At 35.9% G+C, this 27,764-nt stretch overlaps 1 protein-coding gene across 20 annotated transcripts in view; it reads left to right on the plus strand.

Annotated features, from left to right (window-relative positions):
* The window catches only part of NCAM1 (neural cell adhesion molecule 1), a 457,101-nt gene that overhangs the window by 355,122 nt on the left and 74,215 nt on the right, over window positions 1-27,764 (plus strand). For all 20 annotated transcript variants that reach the window (XM_031961202.1, XM_031961205.1, XM_031961203.1 and 17 more), the window contains exons 2-7: window positions 12,487-12,561; window positions 14,880-15,098; window positions 16,168-16,311; window positions 17,198-17,335; window positions 19,786-19,903; window positions 20,566-20,732. In XM_031961202.1, coding sequence (XP_031817062.1) covers window positions 12,487-12,561; window positions 14,880-15,098; window positions 16,168-16,311; window positions 17,198-17,335; window positions 19,786-19,903; window positions 20,566-20,732 — 861 coding nt within the window. The remainder of the gene's footprint in view (window positions 1-12,486; window positions 12,562-14,879; window positions 15,099-16,167; window positions 16,312-17,197; window positions 17,336-19,785; window positions 19,904-20,565; window positions 20,733-27,764) is intronic.

Here is a 27,764-nt window from a genome sequence, read left to right on the forward strand (position 1 = left end):
AAACAAAGAGACAGAGAGAGTCAAAGGGAGAGGCAGGGACAGAGAGAGGGAATGAGAAATGAAGGGGAGGGAGGCAGAATAAGGAAGAAAGGGGATGGGGGGAGGAAGGGAGCCAGAGAGAGTAGAGAAAGGAGAGGAGAAGAAAGAAAAGAGAGGGAGAGGAGAGATGAGATGGAAAGAAAAGGAGGAGCATAGAGAGCAAGGGAGACAGTGAGATAAGTAAAAGAGACAGAAAAAGAGAAGGGGAAAAGAAAAGAGAGAAAGAGACAGAAAAATAGACAAAGAGACAGAGAGAGAGAAGAAGATAGGATAGAACAGGAGAAGGAGGGGAGAGAGAGAAAAAAAGAAGACAGGAGAAAACAGTAAAGAGAGAGAGAGAGAGAGTAGAAGAACTTGGGCACATTTTAGGCTGAAGATACAAGTTCATAGGACTTAAAAATTTTAAGTGACCTTACACATCACATCCATCCATATTAGGAAACTGGGAGCCAGAATTGTTGAATTTATAAGTTAATAATAGAGCTGAAACTAGAACTCGCATCTTTTGACCCATAACCATAATTTACATTTGTACAGCATTTTAAGGTGTCCAGAATGCTTTCCTCATAATATCCCTAAAAGATGGGTATCTTTACCTCTTTTTTAGAGGAGAAAACAGTTTAAGCAATTGAGTAACTTGCCCAGTAGTTATATAGTAAGTAACGAGGACTTGAGCCCAAATCTCATAGCCAAGTGGGCAATGGATAGAGTGTTGTACCTAGAATCATGAAGACTCATCTTTCTAAATTCAAATGTTGCTTGCTATATGAGCCAAGGCAAGTAATTTAATCCTATTTGCTTCAGGTTCCATATCTATTAAATGAGCAGGAGAAGGAAATAAAGGAAATAAATAAACCATTACAGTAGCTTTGCCATGAAACCCAATGGGGTTACAAAGAATTAGACATGATGAAAAATGCCCAAAGAAGAGCACTACCTAATTCCAAGTCCAATAATTTTTCTCTTGACATGTGGGGCTCACCTACAGCCTCATGTTTTTTGAGCTAAACTATTACATTGTGAAAAGGTAGTTTAGAAACTAGCACAGGTAGCTCTTATTTGATTTCTATTTTAGGACTTAATTTTTTTTTTATATTCAAGACCTACACATTTCCAAAATTTCTTTTTGGATATAACTGAAAAGTAAGAGGTAGCAACTTAAAAATATTTCCAAAAAGGACTAGTACATAGTATGTTCTTCATAAATTCTAGCTACCATTATTGTTATCATTATCATTAATATTATTATAGGTAAGCAGAAGATGGTACCTTTCCTTAGAGTAGTGTTTTGAGTTTCCCTTTTAAATAACCTCACATACCTCCTGAAGACTCATGTCCTTCCTTTTGGTTCAGCTTTCCACTTAGGAATATGAATAGAATTCCTTAAATAATTGTTGCCATCATTCAATCATTTCAGTCATATCAGACTCTTTGTGACACTATTTTGGTTTTCATGGCAAAGATTTCCTTCTTCAACTCTTTTTACAGACAAGGGAACAGAGGCAAACAGGGTTAATGACTCCTCCAGGATCACACAAGCTAATAAGTATCTGAGGTCGAATTTGACTCAGGTCTTTCTGACTCCAAGCTAGCACTCTCTCCACTGCAGCACCTAGCCCTTTAAAGAATTAGAGCTGGGATGACAAATGTGGAAATATTTATAAAAGAACTGCACATGTTTAACATATATTAAATTACTTCTGTCTTGGGGAAGGGGGTGGGTGGAAGGGAGAGAGAAAATTTGGAACACGTTTTGCAAGGGTGAATGTTGAAAGCTAGCTTTGCATATATTTTGAGAATAAAAAGCTATTATTTAAAAAAATTAAAATTGGGGAAAAAGGAAAAGCTTAAGGTAAAAGTTTTAGAGAGAACACTGTAAGTGCAAAAAGTGACGAGGGGAAAAAAAAGACCTAAAAGAAGGAAGGAAAGACAGAGAACCAGCAGCCGGCTGCTAGTCATACCAGGATTTCCATTTATTAGTCTCAAACCAAATATTCCAAGGTTTAATGTTGAGGGAAGAGTAATAAGCAATAATAAATGTACAATCATGGCAAGCATCCAAGTGTCAATTTCTCATAAAGTCTGACCCTGGCCAATTTTTGCCATTATCCCTTTTTTTGGACAGAGTCATTATCCATATGTACAAAACTGTCAGAAATCTAAGATGGAAATTCCTTTATTTTTAAAGTTGCTTAGATTTAAAATGTGGAACTGGGATCAGTGGAGTTGGGAATTTCTTTGGCTCTGTCTTTTTTCTTTATTAGCCCTGGAACAGCAATTGGCTTCAGTCAAATCTGAAAACCTTCTGCCCTCACAATGCTCTCCTCACCCCCTGAGAGCCATACTCTGTTTGAAAAGAGACAAGAGAAAGAAGATTGTTGTTTCACTTGGGATAAGAATATTCTTCACAGCGAGTCAAGAGCTCAGGGAAAGTAACACAATCCATATGCTTAAACTGACTGCTAATGCTCAGCATATGGGCCAGTGAACTTTTCAAGTAAAAATGTGCTTCTAATTCTCAAAAGAAAAGAATATCCCAATAAAACTTACGAGACCAAGGTTGCTCTTGTAATCTATTGCTTAGACACAGGCTTCTGTGTTTTATAGATTCCTTGGTTCACAGAGAACAAGGGCCTGCAATATAATATACTACAAGGAGTGGCAGATATGGGTGTGGTTGTTAGGAATGCAGTCCCATGGGCATTAAGATGAAGGGAACTGAACTACATTTTCCAAAACAAACCCTGGAAGGTTGTACAGACTCCAAACCACTGTGTACCTCATTGTATTATTTCCTCTAGGAACATTCTTTCTTCTAGTTGATTACTAGGTTGTGCTAAGGATTTGGTTGGTTATGCTGTCCAGGGAACATTTCACACCCAGAACTGAACCTGGGGGAGAGTGATGGGGAAGAAGGGGTCACATTTGGTGACAAGTATAAATAAGAATCATAATTGCCCATGCAGGCTGTCCTGAAAAAATCTTTGTTTTGTGGTAAGTTGGTCTGGAGAGAGTTAAAAAGTTAAGAAAAGCAAAATTCCCCATAAATTCTTAAGGAAGGCCTCCTGATGCCCTGCCGACTAGGGGAGCAGTCTGCCCTAAGAAATGTCATTCACTCATCAGCTTTTGGATGAGAATGTTCTAAGGTCCTGAAAATTTGAACTATTCAGTAGGAGAGCGATTACAGGAGAGACATGGTTTCATTTATTTCTTCCATCTCAGATCTAACTGAGTAATGGCAGTTTGCCCTCACTGTCACCCCAAGAGCTCACCGCCTCCGTTCTATCTCCTTTGAGACCCTATTTTTCAAATATCTCCTCTCCCACCCTTCATTTCACAGCCTCCTCTTAACCTTGCTGGGTTTCCCCATTGGCTGAATAGCACAGAAAGCTATTTTTAGTGGCCATCGAGTTGCCCTTAAACCCCCTTGCTGTGCCAAGGCTGAGTAGGCTATGGCACAACCATGATCCTTCCATAGAAATGAGCTTAGACCCACAACCTACCATAACTCTGACTTCTAAGACTGTCACCATGGCAACCAACACTATACCCATCCTATTACCCAGGCTCTCTGTCCAGAGCTCTCCTCTCTCATGCCCTTCTCCCCATCCCAAAAGTTGACTGAACTAAACCTGGATTCACAATTGGAGTTTTATTCTTTTGTAACATTTTTGTTTCAAACTTCTGAGAGAAAGAGAAAGGCAGAAAGGTATTAAATTTGATTTAAAACATTTCTCCACCTTAAATCGATAAGGTCAGTATGTAATTGCTGCAGTTGAGGACAGAATGACTGCAGGAATCTATGAGAGCAGAGCAAATCTGTCTTTATTCAAGGAATTCTATAGTACTCACCTACTCAAATGGACCTGCCATCTCTATGAAGTGGATGCTCTTTCCCCCACTCTGGTGATGCAGAAAACTATTCATCCTCCTATACTTGGTTTCATCTCATGAAATTCTTGTTCATATCTTCCCATAAGTTTGTTGGGGGCAAGAAGAGGTTATCATTTTGGGAGGCAGCATGACCTACTGAGAGGCACAGTGACTGATTCAGATCCTACTTCATTTAATTTCCCAAGACTGCTGTTTCTTCACTTGTAAAATTTGTAGGTTGTGAAAGATGGCTTTGGAGTTCTCTTCTAGCTCTAGGTTTTTGATGTTATCATCCTTAGAAAGTAAATCATTGTATTGAGGAACATCCTTGCTTCCTCCTAATATTCCAAAGATACTAATAGATCCTAATATTCCAAAGATACTAAAAGATACTAACAGAAGGTCTGTTCAAAAGTCACCCTACCTGATCCCTACAATCAAAGTTCACTTCATTCTTTGAGTATATGTTATAATGATGATATCCTATATTCCAGTCCTTCCTATTTCTTTATTTTTTGTATATTGCAGCTAGCTCCCTCCTATCACAAACCTTTTCATTGACCTTTGGGTAATATTCATTTTAAGTTGCTCAGAGACATAGTTATGTCACAGAGCCCTATAATAATGCCAGTTGCATACTGGTTTTTCTAATGGGTCTTTGTTTCCAGCAGAATATAGATTCATCAGAAGAGCTCCGTAATTTCTGGAAAGTAATCACTTTTCCCCTTCCCTGTTAAATTCTTGGTCTAGGTCTGATAGAAAAGTTTGTAGTCCTATAGATTCAACTGACTATTAAATATTCTTCATCCATGTGGGTTTTCCTGGATGCATAGTAAAACCAAACCCTTTTTTTCACTTTTTAAAATTCTTTAATAATAATAGCATTTTATTTTTCAAATTATATGCAAAGATAATTTTTAACACTCACCCTGGGAAAACCTCATGTTTCAAATTTTTCTCCCTCTTTCTCTCTAATCCCCCTTCTCTAGACAGCAAGCAGACCACTACTATAGGTTAAACATTGTGCACTTCTTTTATTTCCACATGTCACGCTGCAAGAAAAATCAGATCAAAAGGGGGGGAAGAACATTAGAAAGAAACAAAAACAATAAGAAGAAAAGTGAAAATACTATGCTTCTATCTATATTCAATCTTCATGGTGCTCTCTTTGGATGTAAATGGCTCTTTCTATCATAAGTCCATTGGAATTGCCATGAATTACCTCTTTGTTGAAAAGAGCCAAGCCCATTTGATCATCACATAATCTTTTTGTTGCTATGTATAATATTCTCTTGGTTCTATTTACCTTATCTGGCATTAGTTCATGTCAGTCTTTCCATGCTTTTCTGAAATCAGGTTGTTCATCATTTCATATGGAACAATAATATTCCATTACTTTCATATACCATTCATTCCCCAACTGATGAGCATTCACTCATCATTTCCTTGTCAATACAAAAAGGGCTACTACAAACATTTTTGCATAAGTGGTTTCTTTTTTGTGATCTCTTTGGATACAGACCCAGTAGAGACACCATTAGATCAAAGGGTATACCCAGTTTCATAGCCTTTTGGGCATAGTTCCAAATTGCTCTTCAGAATGGTTGGATTAGTTCACAACTCCACCAACAGTGTATTAGTGTCCCAGTTTTCCCATATCCCCTCCAACAGTTATTATCTTTTCCTGTCATTTTAGCTAAACTGAGATATGTGAAGGGGTACCTCAGAGTTGTCTTAATTTTCATTTTTCTATTCAGAGGTAATTTAGAGCATTTTTCCATAAGACTAGAAATTATTTTAATTTCTTTGAAAATTTTCTGTTCATATCTTGTGACCATTTATCAGTTGGGGAATGGATTTTATTTTTATAAATCTGAGTCACTTCTCTATATATTTTAGAAACAAGGCCATTATCAGAAATACTGGATGTAAAAATTTCCCCCATTTTTCTGTTTTCCTTCTTAATCTTCACTTCATTGGTTTTGATTGTGAAAAACTTCTTAATTTAATGTAATCAAAATTATCCATTTTATATTTCACAGTATTCTCTAGTTCTTCATTGCTTATAAATTCCTCCCTTCTCCACAGATTTGAGAGGTAGATTATCCCTTGTTCTCCTAATTTGTATACAGTATCCCCCTTTATGTCTAAATCATGAACCCTTTCAACCATTTCTTGGTACAGAATGTTAAGTGTTGGGTTTTTTTTTTCCTATTTTCTAGTTTTCCTAACAGTTTTTATCAAATATTGAATTCTTATCCCAGAAGCTGGAGTCTTTGGATATATCAAGTACTAGATTACTATAATTATTGATTATTATGTCTTGTGAACCTAATCTATCCCACTAATCCACTACTCTATTTCTTAGCCAGTAATAAATGGTTTTGATGACTGCTGCTTTATAATATAGTTTTAGATTTGGTATAGCTAGGTCACCTTCCTTTGCAATTTTTCATAAATTCCCTTGAAATTCTTACTCTTTTGTTCTTTCAGATGAAATTTGTTTTTACTTTTTTAGCTCTGTAATTTCTTGGCAGTTTGACTGGGTAAGGCATTTAATAAGTAGATTAATTGAGGTAGAATTGTCATTTTTATTATATTAGTTTGACCTACTCATGAACACTTGATAATCTTCCCAGTTGTTTAGATCTAATTTTATTTGTGTGAAAAATGTTTTATAAATGTGTTCCTATAGTTTCTGGCTTTGTCCTGGCAGGTAGACACCCAAATGTTTTATATCATCTACAATTATTTTAAATGGGATTTGTCTTTCTATCTCTTGCTCCTGGGCTTTGTTGGTAACATATAAAAATGTTGATGATTATAGCTTTTTATTTACAAGTTGTATGCATGGGTAATTTTTCAGCATTGACAATTGCCAAACCTTTTATTCCAATTTTTCTCCTCCTTCCCCCCATTCCTTCCCCCCGATGGCAGGTTGACCAATACATGTTAAATATGTTAAAGTATAAATTAAATACAATATAAGTATACATGTCCATACAATTATCTTGCTGTATAAAGAGAATTGGACTTCGAAATAGTGTACTATTAGAAGGAAATAAAAAATTCAGGCAGACAAAAATATAAGGATTGGGAATTCTATGTGATGGTTCATAGTCATCTCCCAGAGTTCTTTTGCTGGGTGTAGCTGGTTCAATTCATTACTGCTCTATTGGAACTGATTGGTTCATCTCATTGCTGAAGAGGGCCACATCCATCAGAATTAATCATTATATAGTATTGTTGTTGAAGTATATAATGATCTCCTGGTTCTGCTCATTTCACTCAGCACCAGTTCATGTAAGTCTCTCCAAGCCTTTCTGAAATCATCCTGCTGGTCATTTCTTACCAAACAATAATATTCCATAATATATACTACAGTTTATTCAACCATTTTTCAATTGATTGACATCCACTCAGTTTCCATTTTCTGGCCACTACAAAGAGGGCTGCCACAAACATTCCAAGCACATACAGGTCCCTTTCCCTTCTTTAAGATTTCTTTGGGATATAAGCCCAGTAAAAACACTGCTGGATCAAAGGTATGCACAGTTTGATAACTTTTTGAGCATAATTCCAAATTGCTCTCCAGAATGGCTGGATGTGTTCACAATTCCACCAAATGTTGATGATTTTTGTAAGTTTATTTTATATTCTGAAACTTTACTAAAGTTGTAAATTATTTAAAGTAATTTTTTAGTTCATTCTCTAGGGTTCTCTAAGTATACTATCATATCATTTACAAAGAGTGATAATTTTGTTTCCTTATTACCTACTCTACTTTCTTTAATTTCTTTTTCTTCTCTTATTACAAAAGCTAATATTTCTAGTACACTATCGAATAGTAGTGGTGATAGTGAACAACATTGTTTCTTATTGGGAATGCTTCTAGTTTGACCCCATAAATAATGTTTGCTGATTTAATCTCATTGGATAAAATTTTGTTCATTTTTAAAGGTTGAGGTCTCCTCTTAAGATACAGGGGAGATTGTCCTGAGCTTCCTCTGCAGGGTGACGGGATTCTCAGTGACTGTATTGGGGTCAGTGCTGCAGGATCTCTACCATGCTGGGTAGCCTGACCAAGTTCCACCTCTTGGACTAGGGTTAATGGGCTCACTTTTTGCCTTTTGTAGTTCTGTTGGAGCTCTCACAGCTGGTCTGCTGATCTACTGGACTTCTGCATCAAGATAGAGTAGCCAACTGGGTTTATACCCCAAGGAGATACTAAAGAAGGGAAAGGGACCTGTATGTGCCAAAATGTTTGTGGCAGCTCTGTTTGTAGTGGCTAGAAATTGGAAAATGGATGGATGCCCATCAAATGGAGAATGGTTGGGTAAATTGTGGTATATGAATGTTATGGAATATTATTGTTCTGTAAGAAATGACCAGCAGGATGAATACAGAGAGGCTTGGAGAGAATTACATGAACTGATGCTAAGTGAAATGAGCAGAACCAGGAAATCATTATTTACTTCAACAACGATACTATATGAAGATGTATTCTGATGGAAGTGGATTTCTTTGACAAAGAGGCCTAATTCAGTTTCAATTGATCAATGATGGATAGAAGCAGCTACACCCAAAGAAAGCACACTGGGAAATGAATGTAAACGGTTTGCATTTTGGCTTTTCTTCCTGGATTATTTTTACCTTCTGAATCCAATTCTCCCTGTGCAACAAAAGAACTGTTTGGTTAAGCACACATATATTGTATCTAGGATATATTGCTACATATTCAACATATATAGGACTACTTGCCATCTAGGGGAGGGGATGGAGGGAGAGGGGAAAAATCAGAACAGAAGTGAGTGCAAGGTACAATGTTGTAAAAAAATTACCCTGGCATGGGTTCTGTCAATAAAAAGTTATTATAATAAAAAAAGAGTAGCCAACACTGCTTTATTTTGGCCTAGAATCTCCCACTAGATTCCCCATGCCAGGCCTCTCTGCCCTGGGCCTCTCCACAGTACCCTTGCACTAAGACACAATTCCCCCTGTCCAATTAAGACATTTCCCAAGGTCCTTTTAGGATATCTTAAGATGGAAAATAATTACACTCTGAATGTTTGTGGGTTCTGTCACTCCAAAACCCATTCAGAGACTTGATCTAGAGTTGATTCTGAAGGAAACTGGGGAGAGCTCATGCAAAATTCTGTCCACTCTCTGCCATCTTGGCTCTGCCCCAAACTCTTTAAATAGTTAATGAAGCTCTATAGTGTTCAATTGATTGATGCAATCAAAATAATATCATCAAGAAAGAAGAGTATCTGAAGAATAATATTTTTCTTAGAGAAATCCCTCTTCAATTTGAGCTGTATTCTGATTCTTCTCCATGACAGTAGCGAACATCTTTAAAGAACATACGTCTTGCCTTTTATGTGTCACCTAATATTAATGAACAGAAGTTTGCTGAACAAGGTTATCTCTGTTGTTATATTTCTCAAGGAATCCTGAATGGTTTGCTATATGCATGAGATATACCTTCTTGGAAGAGAGCCTTTAGGGTACCCTTTTGCTCTATCAAATCAAATGTTTTTAAAACCAATAAACAATAAGTGCAGTAGAAGATTTTATTGTGTACATCTTTAGTCATTATTTTATTATGGTAAAGGCCTCAGATCTAGAAGAGATATTAGAATCCAAGCCCTTCATTTTATGGATGTGGAAAGTGAGGCTCAAGAACGTTTGGGCCAACATTTGTTTGGGAAGATTTGCTTAAGATAACACAGGTAGAAAGCTTTATGTTTCTTGAATAATATACTTGAAAAGGATGTTCTAAATATGTACGTAGATTATTCTCATAAGAATTTGTATAGATGGAAAAATAGACATATATTATGTGAATTCTGTTAGCCTCTTTTCTAAAATATTTGTTGTTGATGAATCATTTCAGTCTTAACTAATTCTCTGTGACCCTATGTGGGTGTTTTTTAAGAGTAGTCTTGAGTAATCTGCAGTTTCCTTCTCCAGCTCATTTTACAGATGAGGAACTGAGGCAAATAGGATTAAATACTTGCCCATGGTCACACAGCTAGTGTCTGAGGCTGGATTTGAATTCCAAGTTTTTTTTGATTCCAAAGCCAGTGTTTTATCCTCTATCCCTCCTAGCTACCCATTCTAAAGTGTTAGTAAGGTACAGAAAACTTTTTCTACATCTTTGATATATTTTCTTCCATAAGAGATCTTATGAATTGAACTTATAATTCTAGCACATTTATGTCATTTCATATTTGTATTTTCTGTGTGTAGCATTGCTTTTCCCATCTTTGTTCTCCTTAGCAACATCTCTATTTTCTGTATAAGCACATCTAGAACTGTGATAGGACTGTCCAAATGTGATGGTTCTACTGTCCCTAATGGTGAAAAATGTTTATTATAAAAATCTTGGCAGATTTTTTCCCCTTCCCTTTGTTGTACTTTCATTTTCATCTTTAAATGTCCTCAGAATGATTTTATTTAATTGGATCTCTCACTAAGCTTTCTTAAATCTGGTTTTATCATTCACTGCTCCTTTTTTAATGTGAAGAGACTCCTTATAATCTTTTACCACACTTCTTCAAAAGATTTTATGAAAGAAGTCCTACATTAAACCAGTGCTGTCCTTGCCTGCCTATTTCTCTAATTGACAAGTAAGTCATATTGACTGGATAAGGAGTGTTTTTAGATTTATGGGTCTTGTTTTGATAATTCATTCACAGCAGTTAAATTAATGGTTGAAATTATTGTAGTTTGTAGCTACATAATTTCTTCCATCCATATTCAACTTTTCATCATCAATTTTTTCTTTGTTTAGGTCAGGATGAAGTTGTTTTAATTATATTCCACATTTTTATGTGTATTCTTTCTCTTAGCTTTGTAGTAAATTTGAACTTCTTTTACAATAAGTTGATTATACAACTGTACACAGATAGCTAATTCAAAAATGACTCCCACATCTGTAACAAGTTATTTCCCTTCTGTCAAAATATAATCAGTTTGATGTTTTGTAATGTTATTTGTTCAGTGTTCTCCAATTTTTTTCTTTAGAGTAGTAATGGTTTACAGGTGTGAGCCTTCTGTCTATTCTAAGAGTCTTTAATGATTTCTCTTCTTCTTTTCCTCATTAGTGATTTCCAATCTATTTCTTGCCACCCATCCCACCTTTGCATTGAAGTCATCAAGTTTCAAAGTATAGGAAGATTTAATTTGAAGATTCTTACTTAGTTCTTCATAGAATTTATCTACCTTCATTTTATGTAACAGATGTTGATGCATAAGCTACAATGATTTTTATGCCTTTTTGAAAATATTTATCATACATACTGCAAAAAGATAACTAAATGTCCCATGAAATGATGCTTCTTATTGCTTTTACACACATAATAAAACCAACTCTGTCCATCCTCTGTTTGCTTCTCCAGGGAAAACCTGTGAACCGCTTTCCTATACTTGCAATTTTTCTTTCTTCTGGTTTCATTTATACTTCAATATGATGGGGTGATATGATTGATTTCCCTCAGCAGTATGACAACTAGCTGATCATTAGACAGGGATGCTACATTTAAGATGCCAACACCCAAAATTTAAACTTAAAGGTGGTCTTAACAAAGCAACTTTTATCATTTCCAGTATTCTGACATCAATAAAAGTGGAATTGATCTGCACAAGAGGAAAGGCCATTTTGTTTTGTGTGTGATTTTTTATTTTATAAAAAAAGAACAAAGAGAAATTCGATTTACCGGATGTTTGTTGAACATCTATTATTTGCAAGTCCTCTTGCTAGTTGCCAAAGAAAGTTTAAAAAAATAATAATTGAACATGAGCCCTGCCTTCAACTTAACCATCTTATATGTTACAGAACAAAGGATGTTTGGGAAGTTCAGAAATCATTATTCACAGACATCTGACAAGAAACAGAACTCTTAGTAGATTCTATAGGCCTTTATGAGAGTGTCTAGTTTGAAGGGGTTAGAAAGGCAGTGGTATTTGATCTAGCTACATGCATCTTAGTCTTTTTTTTAGAAGGTCAAGAGCACAATTATTTGACATTTCTGTTTTAGGACTAGTTTTGAGGAATTTTTAAAAACATGGTGGATTGCCCTCTGAGACTTTCTGAGCTTAAAGAATCAGCTAAAGAGTAGTCCCCTCCTATCCAATAATTCTGGAGTACCTGGGCTACCCTATTTACTTAATCATTTTGGACATGTCTCATCATAACAGGCCTGAGGAATCATTTCAGTATTTTGGCTTGAAAGAATTTGTGAAGTGCCATAACCATGAATTCCCAAAATATTGTAGTTTTACAGAGTCCTTGGGCCATTTTAAGAAGTCAAAAGCAGAAATAGCAAAGGTTATTCAACTTCTCCTCAAAGATTTTCAGTCTGGCAGAGGGTCAGAGTTCCTCAAAACCAGGGGTTAGACTTTGTGGTCAGCAAATGATGGGTATAGTATCTTAATCATAACAAGAAGATCTAGACCCTTTTCTTGTACTTTATCCTATTTATTCTAGTAGCAAAGCACCAATGCAAGACTTTTTTTCTCAGAAATATCAATTCACACTCAGAAATTTAACATGAATTCCCATTTTTCCAGTTTCTCTACAGGTGGATATTGTTCCCAGTCAAGGGGAAATCAGTGTTGGAGAATCCAAATTCTTCTTATGTCAAGGTAAGTAGTCTGGTACCCTGGGCTGAAGGTAGAACCAAGATTGCTCTGGAAACATTTCTATCTACTGGCCAGACTGGGAAGCAGTAGGGCATGGATATGTTTGGGCCATATTGCCCCAGGTATCACAATACTTATTGAAACTAAATAATCAGAAACTCCTTCTAAACTTTGTAGTATCCTCCCATTTACCTCCCTCAAGTCATACCAAAATATGTGTCTTCTAAAATTGTACAATCTAGAGGTAATCTAAGAGAAACAATTTACTGTTCAATTGCTCTTCAAGAATGAAAGACAAACAACTCTGAATCAGTGCTTACCCTTAGCTGGACTTTTATTTCTTCCACCTACATTCTAAGTGCTTATAAATTAAATTCTTCATTTCAACAAACATGCATTAAATACTTACGATATACATAGAATTTCTCCCTACTTTTTCACTGGCTCTCTTAAGGTCAGAGTTGGTTCAAAAATAATGAAAGATATTCGTATATAGATTTGTTTCTAGATTTTGCCAAGATTTTTAGTATCTAGAAGACTCTAATAGGGGTCCTCAAACTTTTTAAATAGGGGGACCAGTTCACTATCCCTCAGACTGTTGGAGGGCCTGACTATAGTAAAAACAAAAACTTTATTTTGTGGGCCTTTAAATAAAGAAACTGCATAGCCCTGGGTAAGGGGCATAATCGTCCTCAGCTGCTGCATCTGGACAAGGCTGTAGTTTGAGGACCCCTGCACAAATTCATTTAAAAACATCTGAGTTCCATGATCTCTTCAGAGAGCTAATGAGGGTTCATTCTCCTTCTCTTCTATATACATATTATTTCCCCTATTAGAATACAAATTCTTTTAGGGCAAAAAAAGTTTTTGCTTTTCTATTCCTATCCCATGTGACAAAAACATTCTCTCTCTCTTTTTCTCTCCCTTCCTCCCTTCCTCTCTCTCTTTCTCTTTCTCTTTCTCTCTGTTTCTCTCTCTCTCCCTCTCTCCTTCTCTCCCTCCTTCCCTTCCTCTCTCTCTCTGTCAATATTATACATATATATATATATATATATATATATATATATATATGTGTGTGTATGTTTCCTCCATTTGAATATAAATTCTTTGAGGACAAAAAAAGTTTTTGTTTTTCTATTCATGTCCCCAGTAATATGGACAATACTCGGCACTTAGAAACTGTTGAAGAAATGCTTTTTGATTGATTCATTTTCAGACAATGTCCAGGATAGGCAGCAGGTTTGTTTTAGCATATTAAAACCTGTGGGTGATGTTAATTTTTGAGACATAGCCCCCCAAAAAAGAAAGTATTTAAATTGTATGGGAAGAGAAGGGGTTTTGTTTTTATTTATCTTTTTGTTTGGGGGAGAGGGATAAATGAGAAAAGGGGCTTCAAAAATCAATCTGATTTGCATTGAATGCAGTAACTTGTAGCTGGTGAATTTTTTTAGACACAGCTTTGCCTTCATTACAACAATTTAAATGATCTGGAGATGAAGCAACAAAGCCCACAGCACATCTTGCAAATAGCGATATTTATTGAAAACATGATGGGCCTTGAATAGAAAGAATGCTCTATTTCCATGCTTAGCAGCTGCGCAGGGTTGAAGGGTGGTATGGAGACAGAGACATTCAGGGTCCATTGTGAAGGTCTTTCCACCTGTTCTCAGAGACCCATCCACTCTGGTTCTACTCCCACTTCCAAAAGAAATACTCATCAGGTTGGAAAACATGTGTTTTTAGAGGCAGATAAAAAGGAAAGCATTGCTCTCTTTCTAAGATAGTCACCTGGGAATGGATCCTGACTTTGCTGCAGTGTAGAAAATGAAAATGTGCTTATAGAGAGGTCTGCCATAGGCTTTTTCGGTAGCTATATAATAAATTCAAAAGAGAAGAGCTCCAAACTCTTCTACATTATCCAAAATCTTATCCTCAGTTCTGGAGAAGACAATTCTCAAAAGAGAAGATGGCCGGATATGTCAAGTCTAGGCAGTCCCTTTTACAATTTGGTTCTTCCTTTTCTCATCCATCAACAGGAAGGCTAGTCTGAGAAATATGCAACCCAAGGGGTTGTTCATTTTTTTTCCCAAATTCTATATAAGGTACTACTATGAAAATCCCATGCAATGGCATGGAAATCAGAGTAGGAAAATATCTAACACACTCTCCCAACCTTCATACTCTCAGCTAACAGCATTTACTCAGGGGTCACTATGTGTGGAGCAGCCAGCTTGCTCCTTTCTTTCTTTATCTGGAGGTCCTATACCTAAATACTTGGAAAATATGTCTTTTCTCTCTCTCTTTCTCTCTCTCTCTCTCAGTGGCTGGGGAAGCTAAGGATAAAGACATTTCCTGGTTCTCCCCTAATGGAGAAAAGCTGACCCCAAACCAGCAGCGGATCTCAGTGGTACGGAATGATGATTTTTCCTCCACACTTACCATCTACAACGCCAACATTGATGATGCCGGCATCTACAAGTGCATTGTTTCAGGAGAGGACGGCAGTGAATCAGAGGCTACCGTCAATGTGAAGATCTTTCGTAAGGGCCTCCATCTTCTCCACCTCAAGTCCTTTTCTTTGGAACAGGAAAGTAGGAGGTAGTAGGCGGGTAGTAAAGAGGTTCAGGATGGTGATGAAAGAACCAGTTGAATTCTTTGCCTCCAGGTCCCAGCATGCATCAGGGACTTAACAAACCCCCTTTATTTCCCCTTTGTCCCAGGACTATGCTAATAACCCAAATAACCTGTGCTTGTTAATGGGCTCTTGTTAGAACTAATTCCTAATTGCCTTGTATTCCTCAATTCAACAAATTCCTCAAAAAAATTAAGAACATTTCCTCCAGGATTTTGCCCCCATGTCATCTAGTTCATGTTCTATAATTCAGATTAGACCCTTCTCATTTTACTCCTCCAGGATCTTGCTGGACTCTTTAAAGTAGAGGATGACTTTTGAACTGTTAGGCAGTGGGGACAATTCTTATTCCATGTGAAACCTTGTTGGGGGCTATCATCTCATTATCTAATTACTGGTACATCTGTCCCACTGACCTGCCTAACTGTGGGTGACAATTAATGAAAGAGCAAGGATTGCCATAGTACTTGTTGCCAGTATTGTTTCCATTGAATCTGTTTTTCCTCTGCTCCTTCATCAGAATTTGCTGTAGGAAATCAGAGGACAATAGGTGGCAAGGAAGAAGAGAGAATTATTACTTCTACCAGTTGAGGCATACAATGAAATATTTTCCCTCTCAAGATCCCTCCTATCAGAATTCATGTAGAGCAATCACTCAGTCAACAAGTACATATTTGGTGATTGCTTCTGAGTCCAGATCATTTCCTCATGCCTCATTAGTCTTTAGACTCATGAATTGAAGACAGTTTCCAGATTTGTTCTGTATTCTATACAGACAGATGTTGCTCTGTAAGAATATAGTCTCTTGTCTGTGATTAGAGTTCCACTCATTGGAGTATATCTGAGGATTGTGAATTTTTTCAAGGGGTACAGATCATCCAGCATAGCCCTCATTGTCAAAGAACTCTTGCAAAGGATCTCTTCTTACACTGGCAAGTGGAGAACATAACTATTTTCCCTCCTCTGCTAAATTTCAGAGAAACTCATGTTCAAGAATGCACCAACTCCTCAGGAGTTCAGAGAGGGAGAAGATGCCGTGATTGTGTGTGATGTGGTCAGCTCACTGCCTCCTACCATCATCTGGAAGCATAAGGGCCGAGATGTTATCCTGAAAAAAGACGGTGAGATTCCAGCAGCTACTATTTTCCATGGGTCCCTTAAATGCTCTATATTTTGTCAATTGTGCCCAGTTTCTTAGTCACTCTCGTCAAATGTTAATTCCTTAATTCCATGGTCATGTAACTACCTGAGAGAAGTGATCATTAATAACCAATTATGATCATTAATTAATAAACATAATGAGTCAATTAAAAGCCCAGGTTTTCCCCTGTCCTATTTTCTTGTTTGAAGCCCAGCCTTTAAAAGACATTACTGAACTCTGCCAAAAATTTACCCATTTAGACATCTTATCTAAGTGAATTCCTTACCATAATGTTCTATTTAGGTTTGGGTAAAGATAAATTCTTTTATTAAATTGCTCCTGGCTGAAGGTGATTTAGAAATAAATAACATGATCAAAAGTCAACTTCCCTAGCCCCTCATTAGAACAGGTCCACTTCTGATTATAGCATTCATTCTCTCTCTTTACTTATTGGACAGAATTAGTTTGCCAGCCTCCTGAATTCCCACCCTTCTAATAATATATAAGCATAAAGACCCATGAGGGGTCTTTAACATTCAAGAGTATTACTAACTCCTTTTATTAATAATATGCTAACATTATTAATAAAATAATTAATTATCCAGAAAACATGTCTCTCAAAATTTTTAAATGTCACACTACCAAAGCCTGTGCATACCTGGAAGACCCTTACTTTCCCCAGAAACAAAAGATTTTATTATTGTAGCTTCTTAGGGTGGAGCAGAAAGGGACCCGTTTCTATAAGTCAAATTAATCATCCTGCCCTGAGAATATCAAACAAGGAGAAAGGACAGTCAGGTAAGTGCCTGAAGACGACCGAGCTCTCTGAATTATCTTTGGGTGAACCTGTCTTTTGTCTCTTCTAGTCAGATTCATAGTCCTGTCCAACAACTATCTGCAGATCAAGGGCATCAAGAAATCAGATGAGGGGACATATCGCTGTGAGGGTCGGATCTTGGCCCGTGGAGAGATCAACTTCAAAGACATTCAAGTCATTGTAAATGGTAAGAAGATCTGCTTTTCCTTCCTATATGCCTATCTATGTCTCACTTTAACACCTATTATTTCCTTTAATTACCTATTTTAAAAAAAAACAACCCAAACCAAAAGAAAACAAATAAAAATCCCTTCACTATTTCACACACAGCTCACTCAGAATGTTTCTACCATAAACTTCAATGCCTTCCACAGCTACGCTCCTTTTTTTTGTATCTGGCCTAAATTATGGAGCTATTGTGTAGTAATTGTATTTCCTTCCTTGTCCAAGAGCCTTGGAAGCTTTGCTTGTGCTAAATTACAAATTTTAGTCATTGTTATTCTCACCATTATAATAATGGCAAATCAGTCCCCTTGGTTCTAGGTTCAAAGAAAATATTTCAATCAATTCAAGTTCTAAAATGGTCAGAATCATGGCCCATGGGTTTATTAATCTTAATTTTCAATGTCAAATAAACAGTGACTGACATTTATAAGATGTTTACAGAAAATTACAATATCAGTATTAAGAAAATAAACAAATCATACTTGAATTATTTTGACTTGTGATATATATTTTCTCACCCTTATCCTTACCATACTCTTTTCTTTGCTAAGGGATGTTTCCACACAAAGTGATCTGTGAAAAGTTCCAGGGAAATTTAGTCAAACAATTCTTGCTGGACAAGTATATTTTTGGTTATTGTTATTTACTTGTCAGCAAGGTGGTACAGTAAATAGAGCCCTGGTCAAGCTTTGGTAGGAAAATCTTAGTTCAAATCTAGCCTTTGGTACTTCTAGCTATGTGACACTGGGCATGTCATTTAACCTCTGTATCTGTAAAATTGAAGATAATGATTTCATAATAATCTCTCAGGGTTGCTGTAAGGATCAAATAAGATAATAATTGTGAAGTATACTTAATACAGTGCCTGACAGGTAGTAAATACTATGTAAGTATTAGCTATTATTATTTTAACAAATTTTCATTAAGAACTCTTTATGTGCAAGGTACTGTATGAGACACTGGCAATACAGAAATAAATACAACAAAATCCTTGACTGAAGAAAACAATCCAATAGGGAGGAACAGAGTGGGGAGGGGGGGGGATGATATGAATGCAAAAGATTTAAACATGGGACATGAGACAAGTATGAAGAAATCTGACCAGACAGAATGCTATGAGAAATCTGAAATGAGAGAAATCTCTTTCATTCAGGGGCAGAGGATCAGGAAGAAGTTCATTCACAAAGAAGGATGCCCATCCATAAAACTCTGAAGGATACAATACTTGAAACAAACAGAGATAGTGAGTAGGGAACAAGAAATGTAATCCATTCCAGAAAAGGGAGAGAGCATGAGCAAAAATTTGTAGAGAGGGCAGGGTAAAATTGAAAAATGGAAAAGAGTCCATCGTGGCTAGAATAGGTAGGGACTATACCTGTGATTCCATTAGAATAGGGACTAATGTAGGTTTGAGCCCTTTTTGCAACCTCAGGTCTTAAGAGAGCTGGCTAGAAATGTCACTACTAGTTTTGTATCCCAAAGAAATCATAAAAGAAGGAAAAGGACCCACATGTGCAAAAGTGTTAGTTGTAGCTTTTTGTAGTAGCAAGGAATTAGAAATTGAGTAGATACTCATCAACTGGAGAATAAGTGAATAGGTTATAGTATATGAAGGTAATGGAGTGCTACTATTCTATAAGAAATGATGAGCAGGCTGATATCAGAAAAGCCTGGAAATACTTCATGAACTGATGCTGAATGAAGTGAGCAAAACCAGGAAACACTCTGCACTGTAACAATAAGATTATGTGATTAACTATGATAGACTTAGCTCTTCTCAGCAAGGTAATGATCTAGGACAACTGTGATAGACTTGGGAGGAAAATGCCATCTGCATCCAGAGGGCAGAACTATGGAGTCCAAATGCAGATCAAAGCATACATATTTTTCCCCTTTTGTTTGTTTGGTTTTGTTTGCTTATTCTTTCTCCTGGTTTTTTCCGCATTTTGTTCTTATTTTTCTTTCACAACATGATTAATATGGAAATATGTTTTAAAATGATGGTATATGTATAACTATATCAAATTATTTACTGTCTTGGGGAGGGGGAAAGAGAGAAAGAGAAAAAAAAACTGTAACTCAAAGTCTTACAAAAATGAATGTTGAAAACCATCTATCTTTACATATAATTAGAAAAATAAAATGCTATTGAGGAAAAAATGAGAAAGAGAGCTGGCTAGCTCTGAAATGTTAAGCAGTTTCCCCAGGATCACACAGCCAGTACATGTGAGAAATAGAACTTGAATTCAGGTCTTTCTAGGTCTGACTCTGTACACTAAACCACACTCTTCTTTTACAATTGGAAATCAAGATATATTGACCATGTATGTAACCAATTAATAGTAAAATGGAAAATTGCTGTGCCTTCCATTTTTATGCAACTAACCCTAAAATGACCTCATTCCTTTTCAGTACCACCCACTGTTCAGGCCAGGCAGAGCACAGTGAATGCAACAGCAAACCTTGGCCAGTCGGTCATCCTGATGTGTGAGGCGAAAGGTTATCCAGAACCAACGATGAGTTGGACAAAGTAAGAAAGTGTGTTGTCCCGTTGATTGGGGTTATGGAAGACAAGTAAAGAAGACAATGTACAGAACCCACTCCCTTTGGGCATTTTAGCAGGAGGAAAGTAACGCTGTAAAGATTAGGGCACTGCAGGATCATCTGATGAATGTCAAACTACCATATGTCAGGCACTAGGTAGGGATATGTAGATATAACAAAAATGGAACCATCCCTATTTGAAATGAGATTACATTCTAATAGGGAAGACAATAAGTACATATACAGATTTATACAGTGGAAATATGAAGTGAATAAATAAATATATAAACATATATAAAAAGACTTAAATTCAAGGTAACTTAGTGGGGAGGGCATGAGCATTCAGTCTCCAGAAAGGCTTCATGCAGAAGATAATGCCATTTTCCTACATGCAATCAATGGGTTCCTTAAATTTTCTCATTTAGACAAAAACTGAATCCTTTAAGCTTAGGGATGGTGAAGTTACTTTGACCATTACTGGGGAAAAATCAGGGGATCATAGGAAGATAAACAAGAATATAAGAGGAAATACAAACTTATTTACTTAGAAGCACACGAAGCCCTCCTAGCTTATGCTATATTGTATGAAGATAAATGGGAAATGTTTTAAATTAAATAAAATTCACTCTATGCTTTTGGGTCCCATAGAGATGGAGAACAAATTGAAATAGAGGAAGATGATAAATATGGCTTCAACGAAGATAGCTCCGAACTGACCATCAGGAGAGTGGACAAGAGTGATGAAGCCGAGTATGTCTGTATCGCTGAAAACAAAGCAGGAGAGCAAGATGCTTCCATCCAACTGAAAGTCTTCGGTAAGTGTTGAGATGGTTTTATTTTCACTGTTCTGAGGGCAGATTGATGCTATGGTGGATAAATTGTGGGTTCTGGATTCAGAAAAACCTAAGTTCAAAGGCAGCCTCAGACACTCACTACCTGTGTGACTGTGAGCAAGTCACTTAACCTTGTTTGCAATAGCACCTAGCTCCTAGGTCTGTTGTAAAGATGAATGAGATAATAACTTGTACAGTGCTGGGCACAGTGTCTATCACATAATAAGCTCAATATAAGTGTTTGCTATCATTATTATTATTATTCTCCCTTCTTTGACTTACAACTATGTCCTTTCTTCCCATTTTTTTCTCTTTCCACTATATACATGGAGTGATTCTATGAGAAAGAACGAAAGAAACTCCTACATCATTAAGAGCACTGGATTGTTAGGAGACTTTAGATCTACAGCTAACCTAGAATTAATCTAGAACTGCTTAGCCTAGAATAAGCCATGGAAACTCTCTGTACCTTAGTTTTTTCATCTGCAAAGTGGGAGATTTTATTAGACAATGTACAGGAAAGTGCTATACAAATTATAACTAGGCAAAGATCTAGTTATTTATCATTTTGTATTCATAGCTGTGGGACAACTTCATTAATCTAGGAACTGGATTTTGCTTTTACCTGGGAGCAACAACAATACATATACAAATTTTTACAGCATATATATCTTTTCTTTACTCTTTGGGAAGAAAAGCTATACTAAGTAAAGGAGTAGTAAATATGACCTTAAAAGGGAATGTTTAAAGAAAAAAAACCTTAAAAATTTTTATTTTCTTTTAATCCATGTTAACTTTTACTAGTAAATGAGATGCTTTATACATCCTGCACTACATCATCATGCTTCTGGGTGAGTGAAGAAAAAACAATGAATTTAAAAATTTTAGGCAAGTCTCAGTCAAGGATTTAACATTAAGCGAAATCAAGTATCCCTGACTGCTATGACATATAACAAGACGGATAAATTCAGTTTAAAAACAACAACATATTTTAATTGGAGCAGGGGAAACAATACAGCACTTCACAACTACATTATTATTAATTCCTGCATGAAAATAAACCTTTTTAGGGACTTTTCACATCCAGTGTTCCTATGTAAATATTTACTACTAATGACAAATGAGACTTACTAAGCTGAATTTAGAAAAAATTTGATTCAACCTATTATATGAACTTGAAATCAATCATTCAACAAGTATTTATTAAACACCTTCTATGTACCAAATACTTCCCTAGGTGCTGATGGTATAAAGACAAAAATTAAATAATCCATCACATTAAGACTTGAAAAAGGGTCTAAAATTCATGATTCACAACAATCCTTCAAGAATGTCAGTATAGTATTATTCATATAACATTTAAATGGTGCAGTAGATAGAACACTTTCTGGAATCAGAAAAACTTGAGTTCAAATCTGGCCTGAGACACATACTATCTGTATGAGCCTGGGCAAACCGATCAGCCAATATATGGCTGAATTTCCTCATAAAATTGGGATAACAATGCCACCTTTCTTTCTGGATTATTTTAAGGATAAAATGAGATAATATTTGCAAATCTTAAAAGGCTATATGAATGCTAGCTCCTATTAGGTATCATTATCCCCATCTTGCAGATGAGGAAACAGAGGCACCAAGATATTAAGTGATAGCATGTGAATGTTTCAAAAAGATCTTTTAGAGCTATTCAAAAGTAGTCCATCTTCACAAAAATATGATACATAGAAGTCAAACACAATAATCACTGTCATTCAGGTGACAATGATCTGTGGAACTTTTCCAGAATTTTTTGTGTGATCACAGACTATCATGCAGTAAGAAAAGAAAGAAATAAAATCCTTATTGTACAAATCACAAAGCTGATTTACAGAGAAGCTAAGTGACTTGCTTAGAACATCAAGCTGAACAGAAATGTAACCTTTATTCCCTTATTCCTCATTCAGGATTTTATCTTCTATGCCATGTTGTTTTGGGCAATTGGCAGGACTGTATTCAGGCAGTCTCCAGCTGACAAAAAAATCTGAATCTGAATGCATTTCCTCATAGAAACATGGCATTTGATTTCCCTGGCCAGCCCACAAGACTTTATTTAACCCAAAAGGTAGCACCAAGCCTGTAGTATTGGCTCTCCAGAACATAACCACCACAGGTAATGATTCTATTAGGTTCAGATTTCCAAGATGGAATGTCAGGGAGCTCATGTTCTCTCATATCTGACCTGTCAGGGGGCTTGGTAAGTTCTCCTTGTTCACATACTATTCTCTTCATTTGATCAAGGACTCCAATAGAGTTAAAGTTAGGGCCAAAGCCCAGTGATGAGGGGCTAGGAGGCAAAGGAGGGAAGAAGTGAGTGGATACTAAATAAGGAGGAATAACAGGTTAAAGGAATTTTGGGGCAGGTATTAAGAATCAATAAGGGTGGAAGGTGCGGAGGGGGCAGCAATGGATAGAGCACTGGTCCAGAATCAGGAGGATTCTGATTTAAAATCCAGGGGGAAAAAGAACTCAGAAGACAAGAAAGGGCCACATTATGAAATGCTTTAAAGATTGCATAAAGGATTTTGTATTTGATCCTGTAGACAAACATAGAAAGCCAGTAGAGTGTACTGAAAAAGGGGATAATATGGTCAGCTCTGTGCTTTAAAGAAATTCACCTGATTAATGTGAAAGCAAAATAGCAAAGTTGAGTCTCTGCTGAAAAATGAGGGAGCCAGACCTTCTGAGAATGAAGCAGCTGCTTACTCTCTAAGAATATGACAATGTGCACCTACAGGTGCCATCCCACGAGACAGCATCCACTAAGTGTTCAGAGGCAGAAAAAAACAAGTTGTGGTGATTGGGGATTCCCTGCTGAGAGATAATGAGGCAGCTATTTGTCAACTCACTATTAACAGTGGAGGGGTCTGCCGTCTTCTGAAGGCAGATATCCAGGAAGTGCTGGAAAATCTTCCAAGACTCATCAACCAGAATGACTGCTACTAACTTCTGGTGACTCTCAAGGGTGTAAATGATACTGCCAGAAGGAATTTAGAAAGCATTGTGAAGATTATAAAGTTTTGGGTAAGAAACTGAAGCCCTTAAAACCACAGGTACTATTTTCTGCCCATGAATGACAAGGGCTTTAAAAGAAAAAAAGCTACTTAGGAAAGTAAGTAGCTAGTTAGGAAGCTGTCTGAAAATGAAATTTGAAATTCTACACCTAGCTTAAATGTAGTACTAATAGTCTCTTAGTTAAGGATGGGAGGACCTCTACAAAACTCTCCTTAAAAATGTTTGGAGTTTTTCAACTCTCATACTGAAAAGGAAAGGAAGCCGAAGAACATTAGCAACCAATAATCACCAAGCTAGATGCCTCCAGAAATGTTAGGAAAAATAGTAACAATAGAGGTCCTGAACACAGAAAATAAATTTCCAAAAGAGGCAATGAAAGCAAAACTAATCAGTCAAGGAAATACATATTTCTCAAATGCTTTGCTAATGATAACTAGCACTTATATAAAGCTTTCAGATTTGCAAAATATTTAATATTTTATTTTAACTGATCCTTACATTAACCCTGGGAGTAGGTGCTGTGCTTATTCCCATTTTATAGATGAGGAAAATGAGACAGGCAGAGGTAAAGTGATAGATTGGATTTGAATTCAAATCTTTTTGACCTCAAGCCCAGTGATCAACCAACAATAAAAATTCATGACCTTGGGTAAGGTTATGGATAAATAATAAAGTATGTGTAACAAAGGATAACTAGGTGATATAATAGAGCACTGATCTTGGAATCAGGGGAACTGATCTTTGTGAGTTTAAATCTAATCTCAGACACTTAGTACCTATGTGACCTTGGGTAGGTCCCTTAACCCAGTTTGCCTCACTTCATCCACCTGTTAAATGAGCTAGTAAATGAGTAAAATGGCAAATCACTCCAGTTTCTTTGCCAAGAAAACCCAAAATGGGATAACAAAGAGTTGGATATATCTGAAATGATGAAACAACAAAAAATACTTAACAAAGAAAATCTACTAAAGATCCCATGTAGTAAGACTCAATTTGACTTAATACATATCACTGAATCTCAGTGGAATGAAGCCATTATTTGCATATGGATCTAGAAGGGGACACCTTATTCAAAATGGACAATATAGTTGAAAAGGGGGAGTAGAGCAACACTGTTTATCGAGAATATATATCTATGTGAGAAAATTCAGGTACTCAAGTGGGGAGTATTATGAAAGATGAGGTGAAACTCTTTAGAGGCAGAAACTCACTATTGGAGTATATTATAAATTGCATAGACCAAAAGGAAAAATAGTAAAGGTGACTGGGAAATAGGGTATAGCCCTAGAAAAGAGATGTGATAATAGCAGTAATAGACACCTTTAGTTCTCTGGAATTGGAATTTATCTCACTTACTGACAGAAGCAGAATGGTCAATAATCTCTTCTCTTGGCTTAAAATAATTTCCTCCCTCAAAAGAGGGAGGAACCAGAGGAAAACTTCTACTAATGTTTTTTCTACTGGTGATACTATTTCAACAGGTAATTGTCACCAGCAAAAAAGAACTGGTTGCTGAAATAGAAATGGGAGGAATCCTGTGACAAAATTATTTTTTTCCTTAGAATTTGTTAGAGAAAAAGAGCAGAAAGCCAGTCATAGTCTTCTACATGCTTAGATTTTAGAAGAGCAGATATTTGAAGGTTCAGAAATGGTCTGGGATCATAGGATCCCATGAACTAAAAATTTTTAGGGAAAGTCAACACAGAGATATGGGAAGGGCTTGTGAATTGATTCTGTGTTCAAGAAGAGATGTATTTCTGATGAGTAAGTTGCTTAGACTGATATTATTTTAACAGGAATTTATCAATTAACTTAGCTTTTTTAAAGGTATATGGAGAAAATAGAAACAAGGGCAAGTAGTGGAAAATAAATATAAAAGCTTGATTTTGTAGGAGTAACATCAAGATTATACTTAGAAAATACTAAAGAATCAACTAAAAACTACTTGAAATTATTAAGAACTTTGGCAAAGTTGAAGGATACAAAATAAACTCATATGAATCATCAGCATTTCTATATATTATCAACAAAGTCTAGCAGCAAGAGCCAGAAAGAGAAATTCCACTTAAAATAATTGTAGACAAATATAAAATACTTGGGAATGTACCTGCCAAAACAAACCCAGGAGTTATATGAACACAATTATAAAATATTTTTCACACAAATAAAATCACATCTAAACAATTGGAAAAATATTGATTCTTCATGTGTAGGCTGAGCCAATGTAAGAAACATAACAATCCTACCTAAATTAATCTATTTATTCAGTGTGCCATACTAATCAAACTATCAAAATTTATTTGAAAGAGATCAGGAAGAACAGAAGATTAAAGATATCAAATGAATCAATGAAAAATAAATGCAAAAGAAGGTGGTCTAGTTGTACCAGATTTCATGCAGTATTATAAAGCAGTAATTACCAAAACAATCTGGTACTGGCTAAGAACTAGAATGGTGGATCAGTGGAATAAACTGTGTACAAACTAATTAAAGTAAATGACCATTGTAATTTAGTATATGATAAACCCCCAAACCCAGGGTTTTGAAACAAAAAAATGCATTCTTTAACAAACGCGGCTGGTAGAACTGGAAAACAGCATGGCAAAAACTAGGTATAGACTAACATCTCACACTATATAACAAGATAAAGTCAAAATGGGTACAATATTTACACTTAAAAAGTGATACCATAAGCAAATTAAGAGAGCATGAAATAGTTTACTTGTCATATTTATGAATAAAGGAAGACTTTACAACCAAAGAAAATATAGAGAACATTAAAAATATAAAATAGATCATTTTGATTATATAAAATTTAAAAGTCTTTGCACAAATGAAATAAATGCAAGCAAAATTATAAGGAAAGCAGACAACTAGAGAAACATTTTTTGCAACAAATATCTCTGATAAAGGCCTCATTTCTAAAATATATAGAGAACTAAATCAAATTTATAAAAAGTACAAATCATTCTCCAATTAACATATGGTCAAAGGATATGAACAGGCAGTTTTCAAAGAAATCAAAGCTCTCTATAATCATATAAAAATGCTCTAAATCACTATTGATTAGAGAAAGCAAATTGAAACAAATTTGAAGTACCATCTTCACATCTAGCAGATTGACTAGTGTGACAAAAAAGGAGAATGTTAGATGTTGGAGGGAATATGGGAAAACTGGGATATTAATGCACAATTGATGAAATTATGAACAGTACCAACCATACTGGAGAGTAATTTGAAATTATGCACAATGAGCTAGAACACTGTGCATAGTAATGTTCTGTTAGTTCTATATCCTAAAGACATTCCAAAAAAGGAAAAGGATCTATTTGTTCAAAACTATTTGTAGCAGCTTTTTTGTGGTGGCTGAGAATTGGAAATTGAAGGGATGCCCATCAATTTGAGAATAGCTAAAGTGGCTATGTTATATGATTGTAATGGAATATCATTGTGCCATAAGAAATAACAAGCAGAATGATTTCAGAAAAACCTGGGAAAACTTACATGAACTGATGCATAGTGAAGTGAACAGAACCAGAGTACTGTGCACCATAACAACAATATTATTTGATGAAGAATTGTGAATGACTTAGCTATTCTCAGCAAAACAGTGACCCAAAGACAATTCCAAAAGACTAATTAATGGTGAACATACTATTCACCTCTAGAGAAAGAACTGATATTATTTGAATACAGACTGAAGTATTCTATTTTTTCACTTTCTTTAATTTTTTTCCCTTTGTTCTGGTCTTTTTGTACAATATGACTAATATGGAAATGTTTTACATAATTGTGCACATATAATATATATCTGACTGCTTAGGGATGAGGCAAGGAAGGGAGAAAGAGATAAAATATTGAACTCAAAACTTAAAATAAAAATGTTAAAGAATTGGCAGTGGGGAGAAGAGTAACATCAGAATGTATGAAAGCTGGAGAAAGAAGCTAAAGACAATAAAACAG

This window comes from Sarcophilus harrisii, chromosome 3 (genome assembly GCF_902635505.1).
Source record: "Sarcophilus harrisii chromosome 3, mSarHar1.11, whole genome shotgun sequence".
NCBI lineage: Eukaryota > Metazoa > Chordata > Mammalia > Dasyuromorphia > Dasyuridae > Sarcophilus > Sarcophilus harrisii.